The following is a 20,373-nucleotide window of genomic DNA, read 5'->3' as shown; positions in this document are numbered from 1 at the left end:
TTAAAACTTATAGATGCAAAATGCTTTGTGTATTACATAATTTTTAATGAAAATATAATATTGAATAACCATTATGCTGAGATACTTAAGAACAAAAATTCACATGTTTTCATTGTTAAGAAGCATAGCTAAATCTCTATTTAAAATTAAGATTGAGCGATTAAAAAAACTTATTAAAAATAATAATTTAAGTATTAGTAAAGTTTTATGAATTAATTTCATATTTTAAATTATATCATATTATATTAAAATTAGTTAATTTTTAATAACATGATATTTACATATTCAAAAGCATGTCTTTTAGCAGTAATTTAAATAATTCCTTACAGGTTTAGGCATCGATAATTATTACTTTTATTATTTTTATATATATTTTTAAAAATAAATGTTAGAACAATTTAACGAAAAGTTTTGCAATTTAACGATATCACCACTTCCTCAAATTGTAATGACAACTATAAGAGTCTTCTCAAAAAAAAAAAATAATAATAATAACAACAAAAGAGTGCAAACCACGCAACGTTGAGCACGTGAAAGTGAGACGAAGTAAGAAGTAAGAGTCAGAACACCCATTGGACCTTCATCCGGTTGGAGGCAGATCCACGCGCAAAGGGCAATACCGACATTTCATCCTCCCACTGTCCATTTCTAGGCATCCGGCGTCCTCGTCCATATCGGTTCTTCTTTACCTGGCTACTTTTCTAGCTTCACAGGGTCTCCATTTCTTCTCAGCAACAGTGTCTGGTTCACTCAAACAACTGTGAGTTTATTTTCTTTCCTTTTATTTTACATGTTTTTCTTTATGATCTTCACTTTTACTGCCTTCAATTTCGTCTTCTCTGATTTAACACTCTCAGTTCATAGTTGAATTTCACTTTTCCTTATCCCTTTTTATCAGGTCAAGGGATTTTCGTTTCTTGATGTCTGACTCCAACCCCTTTCCGATTTCTTCAGATCAAGTGCAGGACTATGCTACAGGGTATTTATTTCTTCCCTTTTTATTAAGATCTCTGAACCCTATCTGAGATCTATTAGCCCTTTTTGATGTTATTGCCTAAAGAACAAATCTTTTGTTTAACTAGTTTAGATTGGATTTTATGTGTGTGTGTTGAACCTGCTTTAATTTTGGAATTTAGATAATATAGAACTGTAGGGAATGTTTAAAGGGTGTTATATATGCTGTTTAAAACTGCTTTGCATAAATTATAGTATTTTGTATATCCTGAAACTAGTTATGATTCGGTAATTTATTTCCATTGTTTGATGTTTGAAGTTTCAGTCACGGTGGCTATGGCTCACCCGTGTCAATGGCTGGTCAGCAGAATGAGGAATTCCCACAGGACGGACAATTTGTGCAGAATGATCAGTTATTGCAGAGTGATCAGTTTATGCAAAATGATGTCCCTAATGAAAGTGATGGTGGCACAAATAATGTAGAGAATAACTTGCTTTGGCCAGTTCTACCTGGTGATTCTGGTGAAGGCTTGCCGTATGCTCCTATTGATTGGCCATATCCTGGTGATGTTTGGACGTGGAGGGTAGGAAGGAGGTTTAACTCTTCAGGCTACTTCCAAGATAGATTTCTGTATCTTCCAAAGAGCCTTGGGAAACAGACTTTTGCCAGCAAGGCTGCTGTTGCGAATTACATTCAATCACAATTCCCAGGTTCAGATATTGATGCATTTTTTGCATCCTTTGCTTGGAAGATCCCAGTAAAAATTCAACCTCCGCCAAAAGGTTTGCTTAAGTTGTTTACTATTAGCTGTATTCTCATATTTCTATTTTAGAGCTTGACAGTTGCCAGCTTGGTCTTTAGCTTAGAATGTGCAGCTGCTAGCTGTTGGTATACTTGTTTGCCTGCCATTAGATCAGTCTCTTTCCTCTGTGTTTGTTTCTGGATGGTGTGCCAAAAAAGTTTGCAAAATAAACACTCTGATTAGATGCGTGGGTCACTTTATTAAACCATCTCATCTTTGGAATTTTTACCATGACATTTCAATTTTTGGTTGCCCTTTTATTTCCTTTTTCTCTATAAATTAATGGGAGGGGTAGCAGAAGCTGCATCATATTTGGATCTTGAAGAAGAGAGGCTATACCAAGCTTTAGTTTTTTTTATTTTCTTTTTCACTACAGATTAATGAGAGGGGAATAGGAAGTGGCATCACATCTTGATTTTTAAAGAAGGAAGACTAACTTCCAGATACAGCATGATTCTCTCTCTTTGTTTTTGGTTTTTTTTTTTCTTTTCCTACTATTGTTTCTTTGACAAAACTAATCATGTGTCTAAAGAAGTTGTCCGAACTCTTTCTGTACCTCCTAAATACTTGTTCATCTATTTTTGAATTTATTCTGTGAAACTAGAGAAGGGCTTCCATTTCATAGCTTTTCTTATGCTATTGAGAGGGAGTTTGGGAAGTTCTTATTGTGGATGGAAGCTGTTGTTTGCTTACTTTTGTTTTGTGTAAAAGTGTTTTCCGTTGGCAATATTCATTTAACTAGTGTATTGTTTAATATAATACAGAGGAACCTGCCATCTCTGTTTTGGAGAACGCTCTGCAGGATGAAAAAGTGGCAGGTCAAGAAGAAAAGAAAGAAGAAAACCTTCATTCAGGCTTGGGAAAAAGGAGGAGGAATGCAGTATCTACACCCAAACAAGCAACACAGAATGGAGCAACATCATCCTCCACTCCTAAGCGAACAAAACAGAGCAGAGCTAAATCATCCCCGGCACCTAAAGGAACAAAAAATAAATTGTCACCCACTCCTAAGCGAACAAGACAAACTAAGCAAACAAACCAGAATGGAACTGCGCCATCATCCACAGCTAAGAGGAAAACTAGGCATTCTTCTAGACGAAATGTCCCCAGTGATAAAGGTGGTGTTTTTATCACAGAGGAATCAGCAGTTGAACCAATTCCAGAGGATTTTGATAACTATCTCAACTCTTTGGAAGACATTCTCACCCAACCTGTTTCTGGTAACCTTTCTTCTGCCAGCATGGATTCTTATACTGCACAAAATGAAATGGCAGAAGCCCGAAGTAAGCTTTCTTCTCTTCTAGTCATGGATTTTCCTTCGTTGGTGTTATCAAACAAAATTTCGGAACTTGCAAATCTAGCATCCAAACTTCGGAAGGATCCTACCTTGAATGCTGAACAACTTGTTAAATTGAAGTTGATTGAAGAAATTTCATCATTCACTGAGGTTTTCCTAGAGAGTAGAGAATTAATAGAGCAGGTTGACGATTTCTTTGCTACCCTTGAGGCAAAAAAGGCCAAAGTTGCTTCTTTGAAGAAAGAGTATAATGAATTAAAGGAAAAAACGGACCAGCTTCAAGCTCAGGTGGACTCAAACTTAATGACTGTGCAAGAAATTGACAATCAAATTGCTCTACTTCAATCCAGGAGAGCTGAGCTTACTAATGCAATTGAGACAAACAAGGAAGCAAAGGTTGAGGTGGTTTATGCTCAAAAGTTGGTGGCAAATGCTATCCCAAAGGTGGTGAATGAGATTCAGCTGGCCAACTCCAGAATACCAGAATTGGAGCTGAAAAAGACCAATGCTGTCAAGCGTGAATCTGAAATTCTGGCAAAATTTGCGCCTCTACAAGGTTTTTCTCTTTAAGCATGTCCTTAGAGCCCTTGCTTTTTAAGTCTTTTGAACCATGTTTCCATGTTTAATATGGCAATAGTTTCTGTTACATGGCTTGGACTTCATATCGTTTTGTTGTGATATCACTACTTGTATTCGTCGGATAGAACTTCGGTTGGTACTTTCATTAGCCCCAACCCCCCCACCCCAAAAAAAAAAAAAAAACCTTTATGTAATCGATTCTAACTAATGTAGAAAGTTAAGCTTTAATTGTTGTTGATTTTAATTTGAGCTTTTATAATTTGGAGAAGAAAAATTACACTTTATTTAGGGGGAAAGGGAAAAGTATTTAAAAAAAAAAAATGTAACTTGTAGTTTTATTTATTTATTTTGTGGTTGTTGTGATTTAATATGTATTAAAATAGCATGATTATAGATATTATGATATTATATCGTATAGTTAGTAAATAGTAATAATTTTTTATGTTATTTAAATTATAATTATTAATTAATGTCTTTTTAATATTTTAAAGAGAAAAAATAAATTATTCATGTTTAATCTGGTGGTAAGACCACCAAATTTGAGAGGTTTTAGATTTTATTTTCTTAATTTTTAATTTAAAAAAAAAATTTAATTTTTAATTTTATGAAAAACAAAAAGTATAAAAAAGTAACAGTTGATGTCATTTATTTTTACTATTCATTTTAAAGTTTATAATTTAATGGTTTTGTGATATGATTTTTATATTAATATTTTTAATGATTTAAAACTTTTTATTATTTATTAATAATATAATAATTACACATTATTATTTTAAAATTGATAATTATTATTTTAATACAATTTAAGCTGCAAGTTGAAATAAAAAAAACTGATTAGAAAATCTATCATAAACAGCTTGCATAAAAATCATAATAACTATTTTTCATTAATTAACTTGATCAATTATTATTGGTTGACTCCACAGACTGTTGAGTTTGGGGGTCAATTTGATGACCTTTAAAAAATTTTGCATTTTGTATTGTTTATTTTATTTCCAAATAATAAAATAGCACATTCAAGACACTTGATGAAATACAACTACAAGAAGGAGCAACTCCATCAAAGTAGAGGCAGGCAAGATAAAATCAACTATTTATTGTGAAACCAAAAAGTAATTAAAAAAATATATCTGAGTTTTATTTATTCTAAATAGAGAATTACTAAACTATCATCTACTCTTGGGATTTAGAATTTTTTATAAGCTCAGATTTTTATGATTTATTTTTATTACATAATTTTCTCTTATTTATAATTTAAGTTCTCTAAAAATATATTTTAGAAAAATATTTTCTATTTTTTAGCGTTTAAAACATTAAAAAAAATTAATAAATAAAAAATATTTTATCAATAAAAAATTAAATAATGATAAATAATTTTTTATATAAAATATTTTTACAAAAATTTATTTATCACAGAAAATATTTTTCAAATATATATTATTTTTCACAAATAAAAAATCTTAATATAAAGTATATTTCTTTTCAAAATCAAATTTTAAGCATATTCTCTTTTTAAAATATATTTTAAAACAATTTTAAAAATAGCTTAACATATTTTCATTTAAGAAAATTTGTAACTAAGACATAAATAGCTGTTTCAAAATCATTGTAGAGCTTAATTATCTAATAAATCGAACAATTGCAGAATTAGTATTGAGAAATTTAATATTTTTAAATTATCATTTTAATTTTTTTAAAAATATTTAATAAAAAAATTATTTTATATTTTATTAATTTAAGTATATTAAACGTTGCTGTTTGAAGAAAAGTATATTAAACGATAATTTAAAATGTTACTAGAATCTTCTTATTAAAACGTTGCTCACATTTTTCTCCAAAAAAAAAAAAAAACTACACTGCCAGCTAATGTCCTTGAATGCTGCTAGAATCTTCTTTTCTATTCAAAATGGATTTAAATTTCACTAGTTAAAACTCGCATTTATTTTATAAAAAATATTTTTTATAATTTTTAGCATTTAAGATATTTAAAAAATTTAATCAATAAAAAATATTTTTTTAATTAAAAAAATAATTTTACACAATGAAATTCTTATTAAGATATTTATTCATAAAATTATTAATAAATTTTCTTTATAAAATTTAAATTAAATAATAAAAAATAAATTATCTTATTAAAAATATTTTTTATAAAAAAAATTTTAATATAAATTATTTTTCGCAAATAAATGGTTTATAAATCTTTATAAACATTACAGCCAAGAGTGGATCAGTGATTTTACAAACTTCTCTTGGGAGCATCTTAATGATGAGAATGGTACCAAGTTGGCTGATCTATATGCTTCTTGTTGGATTTTTATTGATTTTCGTTGTAGGTCAATCGTCAATCTTAAATCTCATGAAAGAGCTTAAACTCTGATATGCAAGTCTCCTAAGTGCCTCAACTTGAAGGTATGAGGGGCATTGTAGCTGCTCTGCTACTTATGAACTGTAGCCTCAAATTACGAGAGAGTCGCCAATGAACTATATATAGCATCCTTTTTTCTAATTTAAATGATTCGCTTTAACTATAGTTTTTATATGTCTAGACTACTTGAGGCTCATCCTCTATTATAAGGTTCATGACTGGTCATTGATCAATGTTTTCAATTTGGTTAAGTCGTTCCGAATGACAACATGACCTCAGTTTTCCTTTGTTCGAAGCACTAAATTCAAGCCCCACTCTTCTTCTCCATTTGTTTATAGAGAAACTCTCTTTGTCACCGAGCTCTGAATGCAAAGACCAAAGCAGCAGAGCCTGTTCATTTCAGGCAAAACATCTTCTATATATAGGTTGGATCGAGCAAAAACTTAAATGTAATTTATCATGAATCAATATGTAGATATTTGGATCCTAAAATATATGCATATATTTGTAATTTCAATTTATAATGGACAAAATTTAAATAAAAATTATTTCACTAGGATTAAGTTGAGTTTGTAACAGCCCGGAAACCGGTACCCTCTTTGTAACGGCCCAAACTGCTCGGCGCTAGGACTCAGGTCGGCTTAAGGCCGCCAGAACCCGTAGCAAGCCTAAACTAAACTCCAAATATCCCATACATGATCCGACTGGACTACCAGCTGACACACCTTTTCTGTAAAAATACCAGACTTAACCTTTAAAACATCAGATATCTCAATCTGAAATAGCCCTCAGGACTAGAATGTGCTTTGCCTCGTGTATGTTTATCCCTTGTGTATGCATGTATCCTGTTTTCAGTTTGATGAGAAATGAGTCAAAACAGACTTACTAAATGTTGTGTTTCGAAAACCCAGTGAATGATAACTGTGAGGGAAGACAGGGTTTAATTCCCTTGACCCAAGACCAGTGCAGAGGGAAGACCAGGTTTGATTCCTGTAACCCATAGAAAGGCCATTAGAGAAGACCAGGTTTGATTCCTGTGACTCTATGGTAGCCAATGTTAACTTATGATATGCTGACCCGACAGAGTGGGTTCTATGTTTCAGTGCATAGTGCATGGAGGTTACTTGGTAGAGTATCACTGGTTTAGTCCTGAGGGCTATTTCAGATTGAGATATCTGATGTTTTAAAGGTTAAGTCTGGTATTTTTACAGAAAAGGTGTGTCAGCTGGTAGTCCAGTCGGATCATGTGATTGTTTTCAGAGGTTCAGGGGGGATTATAGGGGATTGGTTAAGAGTTGTTCAGAGTATGTTTGACACCTCATTCGAGTCCATTTGTGTAGGATTGGATCCGAGAGTTCGAGGAGGTCATCAGAGTTAGAGAGGTCAGAGTCAGTACCGTATCTGCCAGAGGAGCAGAGGTGAGTAGAACTAACCTTAATCTTTTTATACAAAAAGACAGAATGTTTGAGCATAATTCATGCATCATGGCTGCTATGATTTATCTAGGGTGATTATATTAGAATCACGAAGTTGGTGCATTGCATTATCATTGTTTATGAGGATTGGACCAAGGCGACATCACTAGCCCGTCGAGGGAGTTCTGAGGTCATGTCTAATCCAAGATGTGGAATGTTTGAGTTGTGATGCATTTTCATATACAATGCGTATGAATGAACTGTTTTCAGTGTTTCTACTCACTGGGCTTTATAGCTCATCCCTTTCCCTTAATCCCAGTTTTGCAGGTTCAGTATAGCAGGGAAGTCAGCAACAGCAGAGTGTTGATGAGACGACTGCATGTGTAATAGCTTAGTGTGGACATGATGTAAATACAAGAGATATATGTAAAGGCATGTAATAGGTAGTAAGTCAGTATGATATGGTTTAGGAAAGAGATGGAAGGGGATGTGCAAAGAAGGGATATAGGTGTACAGGTGAAGTTGGATGAAAGGTCTTCAGACACTGCATAGACCAAGGATTCTAAGATGTCAGGTATAGGAGAAAATGATCCCTCCACTTGGAGTACAACTACTTGGAAAGGAGTGAAGTGGGGGAGAAAGAAAAAAGTTAGAGGCCTTAAAGGGTCAAAGAAAAAGGAGTTCTGGAATAGGATAAACCCTAGTTTATATAGTGATGCTGGTCCGAGTGCTGGTATAGGTGGACCAAAATGTCTGAGGTGTGGAAGGTTGCATAAAGGAGTCTGTCGTGTAGGGATAACAGGATGTTATAGGTGTGGTCAGGAAGGGCATATGATACGTGAGTGTCCTATTGCGCCTTGGATAGTTCAGTCCCAGCGGACATTTTCTGGTAGAGCTGTTCAGCAGGAGGCAGCTATATTTGATACAGAAGTGCCAGGTATGCTTATGTTTTTTAGTAGTCTGTTGCTGATATGTTGTGAGATTAGAAGAGGAAAACAGAGTTAGATGATCAGAATAGCAAAGAAAAGATAGGAAGTTTTGAGGAAAGTAAATAGTGAAAGATTAGTGAACCAAAGAAAAGCTAAAGAGAGAGTTGCTATGAACTGTGGGAACCTTGAGTTGATACTTGCAGTCAAGTTTAAAGTAAAAGAAAGAGAAAAGAAGAAAAACGAAGGTTAGAAAGAGAATAGAGTGAGTCTGGGAATAGGTGGTAGTTGAGGCAGAGAAAGTGCCAGTCTTTTCTTTCGTAAATTCCCGTGGGAAGTTCCGTTAGCTTTGGCTTGGATCTTCACCCTGATTTCATAGGAGGCTACCACATCGAACACGGTGACGTCAGGTACGTTCACTGGAAGTGTTTGGATGTGTATGCTATTTGGTTTGGACCCTAGTGTTTCGTTTTCCTTTCTGTTTGTGAGCCTTTGATAGGGTGGGTTTGATGACTTCTGGGCATGAGAGGGTTTTCTTTGGGTTAGACCCGAGTGTGATCCATCTGTGGCAGAGTCAGTCTGTCGGTTCAGTTCAGAGTATGTTCCGAGTAGTGGATGCAATCCAGCTGACCTTATGGTTCTAGGGGTGACTGGTGATGTCAACCTAGGGCGGATTGGCTAGCTACTCATGGTACTACCTATGTCTACAGAGACAAGGTAGGAGAGGTCAGAGTATAGAGGTTAGGATGGATCAGAGTTAGTCCTTTGAGAGGACAGAGTATAGGGATGCCTAGAAGTTGGTGTCAGCCCCGCAAGCTCATAGTTTTTCAGGAAAGGTTGCTAGGGGGTTCTCGCTCTTGTGAGCAAGGTTTGCAATCAGGTCAGGGAATCAGCCTCAAATGCCTGCTTAAGGGGTTTTATCTGACGTAGTACCTCACACTGGAATGTTCCAGAGTTGTGATGGGAAACGACGGATGACTTCGTGAGCTTTTATAGTACCTGTCAATGGTGACTAAGTATAGATTGATCTAAGACGAACAGCGAGTAAGGATCGATTGTGGTGTTCCTAGGTAAAACCTAGATTTGAGTATTATCTGTTGAGAGTTCGAATGTGAAAGTTAGAAAAGAGATTAGTATAGAAAGGATAAAGAGAACAAAAGAGTAAGGATCAGAGTAGCGCAGCGGAAGCTGTAAAGTTCAGGAATAGAGTTCGTTCTTGCTTGTTTATTGTGTTTAACATTCGAGGACGAATGTGTTCAAAGGGGGGAAGATTGTAATACCCGGCTAGATCAGGCATCGGAATTCTTACCGTCCGGTGGAATTGGAGGATGTCGGAGCTGCTAGAAGGGTACGCTAAGAGTTTTCTAAAATGTTTTAAGTATTGTCTATGGTTTGAATGAGTTTTGGATTAAGTTTTGAAGAGAAAAGACTATGGGGACTTTTGCCATGTTCGGCCGCCGAAGGTAATGTTCGGCCGCCGAAAGTGTTATAGATTCAGCTTCCGAAGGTCATGTTCGGCCCCCGAACGTTGCATGGTTTTGCATGCAGGTTTGGCTGCCGAAGGTGAGTCGGCCAGCCCTCTATTTCAGCGCCTCCAGTCAGTGAAATGGATGGATTTCTGTTCCTTTCACTGCCTGAGGTGAGGCCACGTCCTCCATGAGTCACTTGCTTTGTTTTTATCACCTTGTAAAGTTTTAATGGGTTGGTTGTGAAGGGTTTGAGTGAAAAAGAGAGGTGTGGTAGTTTGGAGAAGGTGAAGGGAAGGTGGTGCATGTCCTTAGGTTCAGGTTGATCAGCTTCTGTTTTCAGGAGGTAAGGGCAGCTTTTTTAATTTGTTTTAATGATTTATACCAGCTTTTAACGAGGTTAAGGGTAGAGTTGCATGTATAGGGTTTAAGTTTAGTTTTTGATGAGTTATGTATAAAAGCTTGTATATGTGTTCTGTTTGTTGTTTTGTTGGGGTTGTAAGTTAGTTTTGGACCCCTTTGTTCATATACTTGAGTATATGTGTGTTAAGGAGTTGTGTTATGCATGTTTAGCGAGGTGGAAAGGATGGAGGAGCTAGGTTGCGAGTGAAGCTGAGTTCTGGATGAACTCAGGTTCGGCAGCCGAAGGAGCATTCGGCCGCCGAACCTCTTGCTTGGTGGCTTAGGCTGCCACAGCTTACCCCCGAGTGTTTTTGAGGTTCGGCTCTGTTTAGGGGATTCGGCCGTCGAAGGTGCCGCCGAAGGTTAGAGACGTTCGTCTCTGGAGTGTGTTGTGGCCCCCGAACCTTGCCCCCGAAAGGGTTCGGCAGCCGAAAGTGGAGATTCGGCCGCCGAAAGTATGTGAGTTTCGGCTCTGGACAGGGCATTCGGCCGCCGAACCTGCCGCCGAAGGTGTTCTGTCCAGCCTTCTTTTGCATGATTTATGTGATTGTTTTCAGAGGTTCAGGGGGGATTATAGGGGATTGGTTAAGAGTTGTTCAGAGTATGTTTGACACCTCATTCGAGTCCATTTGTGTAGGATTGGATCCGAGAGTTCGAGGAGGTCATCAGAGTTAGAGAGGTCAGAGTCAGTACCGTATCTGCCAGAGGAGCAGAGGTGAGTAGAACTAACCTTAATCTTTTTATACAAAAAGACAGAATGTTTGAGCATAATTCATGCATCATGGCTGCTATGATTTATCTAGGGTGATTACATTAGAATCACGAAGTTGGTGCATTGCATTATCATTGTTTATGAGGATTGGACCAAGGCGACATCACTAGCCCGTCGAGGGAGTTCTGAGGTCATGTCTAATCCAAGATGTGGAATGTTTGAGTTGTAATGCATTTTCATATACAATGCGTATGAATGAACTGTTTTCAGTGTTTCTACTCACTGGGCTTTATAGCTCATCCCTTTCCCTTAATCCCAGTTTTGCAGGTTCAGTATAGCAGGGAAGTCAGCAACAGCAGAGTGTTGATGAGACGACTGCATGTGTAATAGCTTAGTGTGGACATGATGTAAATACAAGAGATATATGTAAAGGCATGTAATAGGTAGTAAGTCAGTATGATATGGTTTAGAATGTGCTTTGCCTCGTGTATGTTTATCCCTTGTGTATGCATGTATCCTATTTTCAGTTTGATGAAAAATGAGTCAAAACAGACTTACTAAATGTTGTGTTTCGAAAACCCAGTGAATGATAACTGTGAGGGAAGACAGGGTTTAATTCCCTTGACCCAAGACCAGTGCAGAGGGAAGACTAGGTTTGATTCCTGTAACCCATAGAAAGGCCATTAGAGAAGACCAGGTTTGATTCCTGTGACTCTATGGTAGCCAAGGTTAACTTATGATATGCTGACCCGACAGAGTGGGTTTTATGTTTCAGTGCATAGTGCATGGAGGTTACTTGGTAGAGTATCACTGGTTTAGTCCTGAGGGCTATTTCAGATTGAGATATCTGATGTTTTAAAGGTTAAGTCTGGTATTTTTACAGAAAAGGTGTGTCAGCTATATTTTATTTTAGTTTTAAATGGCTTATGTATTGATATTTAATATATTTTTTCCGATTTAAATTTAGATTTTGATGCTTAACGGCCTCAGTGCTATCAACGCAGTTTCGTACGTACGGAAGTATCAGATGTCCTCTCCATACCGGTCAACCATTTAATTTATTTTCACTCACATGCAGATAGGATTGCAAAGTAATTTGGGTCTGCCGTCTTTCTCCTTGTCACCTCATCAAACTGGGCTCCCTCCTGTCAGACCCGAATTCGTGAGTGACTCGATCCACTTCGTAGGCTCAGACTAGAATTGGAGGGGTCGGACCGATAAGCTAGAGAAATTTTATGGATTTTGGTTCATGAATTCAGCTCTTTCTTAGAACACGTGAAATCCGGTGATAATTCGATTTATTACTCTATAAATCACCATTTTAGTAAAATTTGTCATTTGACAAAATAACTTAATTTACAATCTCTTAAAATATAATAAATAAAAATATAGGATTGACTTTTCAAAAACTATACATCTTATAAATAGAAAATGTTAATTTATTATCAGTTTAAATTAGAGATAACGATAGGTTTATAGATTCAAATATTTTATGTTATGAAATTTTAGTAAGATAAATTTAAATAGTTATAATTGAATTTAAAATAAGTTTGAATTTAAAATATAATATTTACAGTGAATTCAGATGAAGTTCATATTTTATATATAAGGTATTTATAATTCAAACCGTTTATTTAAATAATTAATTTAATATAAAAATATATAATTATAATAATATTTATAAATTTTTTATTTGTTATTATTTAAAAATTAAAAATTAAATATTTTTTATAAATATTAAAATTTTAAAAGAAAATTATTAATAAAAAATATTTTATATAAATTATTAATTGAAATATATAAAATTAAACGAATTTAAATTTTATTCAGATAATAATAATAGTTACAAATATAAAATATAAAATTCAGATAAATTAATTTTTATAAATAATTAAATTAAATTAATTTTTAATTGAGTTTAGTGCGAATTTAAATATTGGTAATATAGAATTAGGATAAATTAATTTTCACCAATATTTTAATCATTTAGATCCTTACTTTAAACATTTAGGGAGAAAAAATTTTCTCTTTACTCTTATATGAAGGTTTTCTCATGGGATTTGTTTGTTGCTCATCCACCTTCCTCCGCCTTTTAGGAGAGAAAGGTCATTCCATTTCCTTTACGTTTCATCCCTCTCCTGTTAAGGGTGTAGATCTTTTGTGACTCTTTAAGAAGTGCAGCCAGTGCAAACATGCTAAGGGGCTTTTTTTTTTCATGCTTATTTAGTGCTTATTGTGCTTCTTGTTGGATTTTCATTGATCTTAGTTGCAGGTGGCTTATTGGCCTTAAATCTGATAGAAAGGTTCAACCATCTGCAAGTCCCCTAAGTGCTTCCACTTGAGGCTATGAGGACATTGTAGCTACTCTGATACTTATAGACTGTTGCCCCAAGTCATGAGAGAGTAGCTAATGAGCTATATATAACATCCCTTCTTTTAATTTAAATGATTCCCTTTAACTATGTTTTTCATATGTTTACACTACTTGAGTCTTATTTTACATTTTAAAATTCATGATTGGTTTTTGGTCATCGTTATCAATTTGGTTATAATATGTTATTATAGACTTTTATTATTTTAGCGCGTGACAATGATATTTTAATTTTTTTCTAAATAACACTTTAATTTTTTGATATTTTAGGCTTTAGGTAGATTTTTTTTTTCAGCTTGCAATTTAATATAACACTTGGAGCTAGAATTTTAGTATTGCAATGCATATCTATATATATTAATAATAGATAAATAAAAAATTAATTTTATATTTTTCAGTATAAAAAATAAATTATTAAGAAATAATATTTTAGTCTAAAAAATATTAGTGTGTAATTTTTGTGAAATTTATTTTAAATTTTATCAAATTTAATAAAAATTATTTTTAATCATAATTAATTTTATAAAATTAAAATTTTAAAGTTAAGTTTTAATTTTTATTTAAATTAAACAAGCAAACATGAAATTGAATTGAATTGAATTACACGGAAATTTAGAAATTGAAATTCAACCTAAGACAATTTCTAATATTAAGGAAAGTATTAGAATTCAGTGAATAGTGCCGTTGTTGTTCTCTCTCCTCTTTGTCAGTTCATTAGGGTTTTCCATTGGCTCGCTTGAGTTAGTTTTGAGAGTTAAATTTCTTTAAATTGAATTTCCCCCCTCCTCTTGAATCAATTTTCCTTCTTACAGATTTGTTTGCTCGAAGTACTAAACTAAGCCCCACTCCTCTTCTCCATTTGTTTATATAGAAACTCTCTCTTGTCACCGAGCTCTGGATATAAAGACCAGAGGGGCAGAGCCTGTTCATTTCAGGTGAAACATCTTCTATACATATATGAATTGTCCTTTCTTCCCCAAAGTTTGGTTTTTTTTTTTTTCTTGCTTCATGGGATTGTTTGATCGAGTTTATTAGATAAACCCAGCGATGAACGCTTTTTTTTAAAAAAAAAAAAAAAAAACTATGATCCTTTACGCGAATCGGACTTTCTCCTTTAGTTGGAAAACTCATTTCCCATTTCCTTTGTTTTGAATTCTATCTCTATATTATCAGGTAGGTGATCCAGAGGAAATTGGAATTTTAATCCCTTACGAGTCTTCTTGGCGTAAGCGTGGTTAGGTGAGGATTTGTGTTGGTGTTTTATTTGTTTATATTCTTAGTATTTAATTTCTCTCCCTTTTCTTCAGCTTGATCAAAGATTTCTATAGTTGATTTCTTAATTTTGTTTTACAATTGGCGCATTTGCAATGCTTTATTGTATCTGCAAACTGAATCTAAATTAACGTTCTAGAGATCCTTTATTATCGAATTTCTGCCATTTTGAATTGCTTCTATTATAAAATTTCTAGCTTTTATATATGCATAAAAATAGAATTTGATTTTGCTCGTGAAATAGCGCGAATGAAGTTATCATTCTTCGTTGATTTCTACTTATAATATCGTACAGCCTCATTCTTTGTTAGTTGCTCAGCAACCTGGAGGCACCTGAATCAGCTTAGAATGGAATCTATGGAAATTGACAAGGAAAGTAATGGAAATACACCAACGACAAGGGAAAATGGTTCCCATCTAAGGCCAGTTGCACCTGAGGAGTCTGGCGAAGGCTTTCCGTATGCTCCTGTAGATTGGCCAAAACCTGGTGACATTTGGAAATGGAGAGTAGGAAGAAGAGTTGCTTTTAATGGGCATTTTTTGGACAGGTACTTGTATCCTCCTCGCCGCCTTGGTCGTCCTGAAAATTTGCCAGGTAGTAAACGTGGATTTGCAAGCAAGCTTTCAGTTGAACGTTATATCCGAACAAAATTTCCCGATGCAAATGTTGAGGCATTTTTTGCTTCATTTAGCTGGAAGATACCTTCAAAAGTGGCGCCAACAAATGGTCAGTCTTGTCTCTGTATATGTTCTATATGCTGAATGTGATCTGTGTTATTATTTTTAGCATCTATTTTTGGCATGTTTTCATGAATATCGGGCATTCCTTTCAATGTTTATTCTACAGTTGGTAACTTCTTATACTCAGATTGGTGAATACTATATATATAGGCTTGCATTTATAAGGGTGCTCCAAGTTGCATGTGGCCTGGTAGTTTTACTGGACTATTGTCACGCGACTAAATACGTGATTAACATTTACATCAAGATGAAGTTTATATGTAGTACATCTGAAATGGGTAATTAAGCTGGAGATAGCCTGTCGTCATTTAAAAACTCAGTGTTGAAGTGCTGGTTAAGAGTGGAATAGGTTGACAGTAACTTTAGACCAAGCCAAATTTAAGTATTCAACATAGACTGCCTTGAAATGGATAATTGGCCTGGTGATATCAACCTTTAGAAAGCTAAAAACTATTGAAGTGCAAATAAGAGTAAAATGAGTGATCTTTCTTTGGACAAATGTATTCTCAATACCCCATGAAGGCATTTCCTTCACCACTTCATCAGTGGAAGTGCGTAATCAGCACTAGATAAAATGTTTTAACAATTTGTGCCCATCACTGCTGTACATGGGAATTGTATGGTATAGACTTGTATTGATGCTTTCTATTCATGTGAGCAATTTTTTTTTATCACATGATTTATTATGCTAATTTATTATAGATTCTGATTTGAAGCTTTCAAAGGTTTGTCAGAGTGCTTATATGTCATACATCTAATACTGATATTATTGATAGTGAAGATGCTCCTCTGTTTAGACTATAGTTCAATTATCTTTTATTTTTATTTTTATTTTTTGTACTTTGATTTTATATTCTTGTTAGTACTTAATAGTTTTCTAGCTGAAATATTTGCATATTACTCTCATTTTATTTTTATTAGTAGTTTGTTTTCCCCTGTTTGGAAAATGAACTAAAGGCTTGAAACTTTTTTGTTTGTCTGACAATGTTAACTTATAATAGGTAATTTGGAGGGGCATACTTTTTTGCCTTTTGAAGAAACAGCTGAAAATTCTGAGTCTGATTCTCAGTCTGATGCTGCAAGATGTAAGGCTGGAAATAAGAGGTGTGATAGTCTCATGGTACAAGCAGAAAATGTATCTATATCTGCAATGCCTTGTGACATTTGTTGCAATGAACCCCGTTTCTGCCGTGATTGCTGTTGTATTTTGTGTTGCAAAATCATAAATTCTAAGTATGGAGGCTACAGTTACATAAAATGTCAAGCTTTGGTCAGTGAGGGTTATATATGTGGCCATGTTGCCCACATCGACTGTGCTCTTCGGACATATATGGCTGGAACAGTTGGAGGAAGCATTGGCCTAGATGTTGAGTACTACTGCCGCCGTTGCGATACGAAGACAGATCTGGTTTCACATATTACGAGGCTTTTGCAAACGTGTGAATCTGTTGATTCCTGTGAAGAATTAGAAAAAATATTAACTGTTGGCATTTGCATTTTACGTGGGTCCCAGAGAAGCACTGCAAAGGGACTGCTGAACCGAATTGAATCAGTCATTGCAAAGGTAAAACTGTTGTAATCTAGGTATAAGAATAGTAGGATTCTTTTTTTGAGCAAATATATCCTTTTTTCCATCTGGAGTTGATAAAACTAGCAGTTTACTAATCTGATATCGACATCAGCTTAAATGTGGGACCAGTCTGGATGATGTATGGAAAGCTGAAGAGGATGTCTCAGCTATTTCTGCAGGTGACTTTTTTTGTAATCTGTTTTATCCAAAATAAGTTATCCAAGCAATAATTTATCATCATTTGATAATTGTTTTGAACTAAGATGGGACAAGAGGGACTTCAAGTAGTGAGTAACTACCTGTTATGAAACATTGCAAAGTGGCCAGTTTTTAGCAAGACATGTTTGTAAAAGATGCATATTTTATCTTTTCTTTTTGGTTCCAATATTTGGGTTTCAGTTTTTTGTATGGCAACATTCTCAGATCAATTTTTTCTTCAGAGTGGATATACTGTAGATAGTATCTTGCACTATGCAGCTTTAAGCTTTAACTTGTTTTGTTATCTATGCTTTCTTATTTTTGCTTCAAAAAGATTGTTGGGTCTATTTGTGGGATTGAACTTGCCTGCAATTGGTTTTAAAATATATAGTTACTATGCATTAAGTAGGTGGTTTTTGAAATTTGGACATGGAATTGAAGACGAACTTTGAAGAAAATAAGTACTAGAAACAACTATTATTCTTGGAGTTTGGCTCAAGGTGGGGAATACAAAAGGAGTTTTCAGATTCCTCAACCAGATAAGTCAGTTTTGTGCTTTTGGTGATTTTGCCACTAAAATATTGTAATGTTACTATAAAATGTAAAATTAAGCCTTTTTTTAAAAATGTATTTCTTGGAGTGTCCAAAAAAAAATTGCATAAGTATAGATAGAAGTGATTCTTGTGAGAAAATTGAACTTAAAACACTATAGCCAGATTAGTACTGCTAACAGATTAACAATAGGAAGTATTTTAACATCTAGATATGAGGTGGTGCATTCTTGATGATTTTGTGTCCTTTGGTGGCGACTTGAATGAATTTGCAGTTTAGGATTGTATGCCATGTAAATGAGTGAGACAGAGACAGGGGCTTTTTTTCTTTGGTGGCTATCTCATGTGTGCAGTTGCATGTATGCGGTGATCTTTCAGCTTCATTGATGCGCATCTCTTTTCTTGTTTACCATTTTGTCATTTAAGTTTCAGTCAGTGCACCAATGTGAAACGACATATATAATGCTCTTTTCTTTTCTGTATCACTTGCACAGGTGTCTCTCCTCATGTCATGGCGGAGGTTACTAATCATCAAGACCTTTTAGACAGTGTTATAAGATCGCCTCACACTGTATCTCTGTCTTTGGATTACCGGGCAGAAGTTCTAAAACTGGAGGATGAGATTGATCAGGCTCTTCATGAACTACGGAAATCTCAGGCATCTGAATATAAAATTGCGGAGGATCGACTTTATGCTCAAAAAGGATATCTTCATAACCTCTATCAGCAACTTGAAAGAGAAAGATCTGAATGGACACATTGCAAGTCCATCACCAAGAAGGATGTCTTGCTGGATGCTGTCTTAAACAGGGTGGATCAGATAAAACAGGAAGTCGCAAAACTAAAGGATATGGAACAAGTGGCCAAGGGATTTGGAAGGACCTCCAAGGGGATCCTGAGAGAACACTTTGGTTTAGAAATTGAAGAATAGATTCAATTCATTCAAGATTTTTATCAATTTGTGCTATGGTACTGCTATAGTCTTCATGCAAGGACCCAATTAACTTGGCGAATCTGAGTGTCATATTGCGACACTCTGTTTGTGGAGTCATAAGCGTTGGCTTGAGGGATTTAGCCGTGCAGATGATGAGATCTAGTGTTGTAAAGATAATAATTGGGTGATGAAGCCAGCGGTAACAGCTTCTATTGGATAGTGTGCGCGAGAGCTTATTGCGGAATATGCTGCTGCTGTGTGCCATGTGCTATTCAATTTTGGCTTATTTGACCAGAAAACGTGCACTAGTTGTGGGTTGTCAATTCTTTCTGGGAATAAGCGATCTGCGCGGGGTTACAATTCTTTCTGGGAAAGGTTACTGATAGCAATAATGGATTATCGCAGATGATGCGAGTTGTTCTCGGAAAAAGTTGATAGACATATTCAAGAAAGCATTGATGTTTTAACAATGAAAATCTTAATTGGTTTTAGCTTTGTGTTTATACGAAAATTCCTTGAACCGGCTAATGATGACACCTGAAATGTGCTGCGACATCCTGCAGTTGCCTTCCTAGATTTAGGGATGGCTCGCCGCCATGCTTTTTCAAGATGGAGAAGAATTCCCATGCCAACGCCTAAAATTTGTACCCAAATCGATAAATGTTAAACAGAGGAAGGCTTTGAGAGTCGTGGGAGATTCCAATAAGTAAATACATTTTCTAATGCAGTCCCATAATTTTTAAAGATGACGATATGAGAACAGGTGTCGCTTAACGAAAACATGTCCGAAGCAAGAAAAATAATTAATCTTCCATGCAAAGTTTCTTGCTTTGACAAGTCATTTTAAAGCAAAATTGTAGGCGGATCAATTCTCATCAAATCCTATCTCGAGGGGGAAAAAAAAGAACTTGCGACGCTGGATGGCAATCAGCTTTGAAAGTAACACAACCTAATATTTGGCTTTTCTTTATCAAAATTCGAAAATGACGCGATACTTTAATCATTCGCAATTCCCATCTCAAGTCGCTACTGCAAAAGGTTGAGAGAGGCAAAAAGAATCAAGGAATAGAGAAGGCTAGGATATGCTTGAATGGATAATGAAGAGAATGCAACATCAGCAGAAAACTTCTTACCTCTAAAGAAAAACCATATTCCCTTCATTGAGATGCAAAAAGAGAAGGGGAGGGTCCAGGAAGAAATGTCAAAGCATATTGCCCCAACTTTACACACCACCCAAGTGGCCGATACTGCTGTTCTTCCAATTAACATAGATCAAAAGCCTTAGGATTGTAAGGCCATCCTTGAGGAAAATAATAATGATAAAAGCCAAGAACAGGCTAAAGTTGGCGTCAAAAACAAAACTATAAGGGGCCAACATTTCACATTAATCACGACGGAATAGAACGTCAACCCTTTAACTAGTTTAGTTCAACATAATGAGAATCGATTCAAAAGAAAGTTAAAGGAGCATAAAACTAGGAGAAGAAAAATCAATGTAATAATCAATTCTTCCAACATAAACATACCAACAAAGACGTTCTATGCTATGCTATGAATCAACAGGTCAATTAGGAAAAGAAAATGAGCCTGTCATATCCCCTTAAGTTTGTATAGGCAAGAAAAAGGATGACGCTTAAAGAAGAAAATATGTCACGCTCAAAAAACGGGGGGAGAGAGAGAGAGAGAGAGAGAGAGAGAGAGAGAGATCCAAAAAGCCTCCGCATATAATAGTATAATTTACCATTTGCCAAAAACTAGAAAATTCTTGCAGGCAGGCATATTTAAAGTGCCAAACTAGAAGATAGCTGTGATTTAGT

General features: G+C 35.0%; 2 protein-coding genes across 4 annotated transcripts; both read left to right on the top strand.

Moving 5' to 3' along the window:
* The first annotated feature begins 564 nt into the window (after window positions 1-564).
* On the top strand, window positions 565-3,877 carry LOC110611772. Its single transcript, XM_043955327.1, has 4 exons — window positions 565-760; window positions 899-979; window positions 1,274-1,737; window positions 2,522-3,877. The coding sequence occupies exons 2-4, from the start codon at window positions 921-923 to the stop codon at window positions 3,622-3,624; spliced, it is 1,626 nt and encodes a 541-aa protein (XP_043811262.1). The 5' UTR covers window positions 565-760; window positions 899-920; the 3' UTR covers window positions 3,625-3,877.
* A 10,070-nt stretch (window positions 3,878-13,947) lies between these two features.
* Window positions 13,948-19,059, top strand: LOC110611242. 3 transcript variants are annotated; one of them, XM_021751438.2, is made up of 6 exons: window positions 13,948-14,225; window positions 14,464-14,529; window positions 14,882-15,289; window positions 16,305-16,867; window positions 16,986-17,052; window positions 18,117-19,059. In XM_021751438.2, the coding sequence occupies exons 3-6, from the start codon at window positions 14,911-14,913 to the stop codon at window positions 18,551-18,553; spliced, it is 1,446 nt and encodes a 481-aa protein (XP_021607130.1). In that variant the 5' UTR covers window positions 13,948-14,225; window positions 14,464-14,529; window positions 14,882-14,910; the 3' UTR covers window positions 18,554-19,059. The 3 variants fall into 3 exon arrangements, with proteins under 3 accessions (XP_021607130.1, XP_021607131.1, XP_021607129.1); XM_021751439.2 differs by having other exon boundaries at window positions 14,874-15,289; XM_021751437.2 differs by having other exon boundaries at window positions 14,858-15,289.
* The last annotated feature ends 1,314 nt before the right edge of the window (window positions 19,060-20,373 follow it).

Source organism: Manihot esculenta, chromosome 3 (assembly GCF_001659605.2).
Source record: "Manihot esculenta cultivar AM560-2 chromosome 3, M.esculenta_v8, whole genome shotgun sequence".
Taxonomy (NCBI): domain Eukaryota; kingdom Viridiplantae; phylum Streptophyta; class Magnoliopsida; order Malpighiales; family Euphorbiaceae; genus Manihot; species Manihot esculenta.
Note: the sequence above shows the minus strand (reverse complement) of the source record. Positions and strands in the feature narration are given on the sequence as shown.

Excerpts from the sequence above, each read along its gene's own strand:
- LOC110611242 (XM_021751438.2), top strand. The coding sequence starts at position 14,911 with ATGGAATCTATGGAAATTGACAAGGAAAGTAATGGAAATACACCAACG. Across the intron at positions 16,868-16,985 it reads TTGAATCAGTCATTGCAAAG|CTTAAATGTGGGACCAGTCT; the intron begins GTAAAACTGTTG and ends TATCGACATCAG. Across the intron at positions 17,053-18,116 it reads TGTCTCAGCTATTTCTGCAG|GTGTCTCTCCTCATGTCATG; the intron begins GTGACTTTTTTT and ends TCACTTGCACAG.
- LOC110611772 (XM_043955327.1), top strand. The coding sequence starts at position 921 with ATGTCTGACTCCAACCCCTTTCCGATTTCTTCAGATCAAGTGCAGGAC. Across the intron at positions 980-1,273 it reads GTGCAGGACTATGCTACAGG|TTTCAGTCACGGTGGCTATG; the intron begins GTATTTATTTCT and ends TGATGTTTGAAG. Across the intron at positions 1,738-2,521 it reads AATTCAACCTCCGCCAAAAG|AGGAACCTGCCATCTCTGTT; the intron begins GTTTGCTTAAGT and ends AATATAATACAG.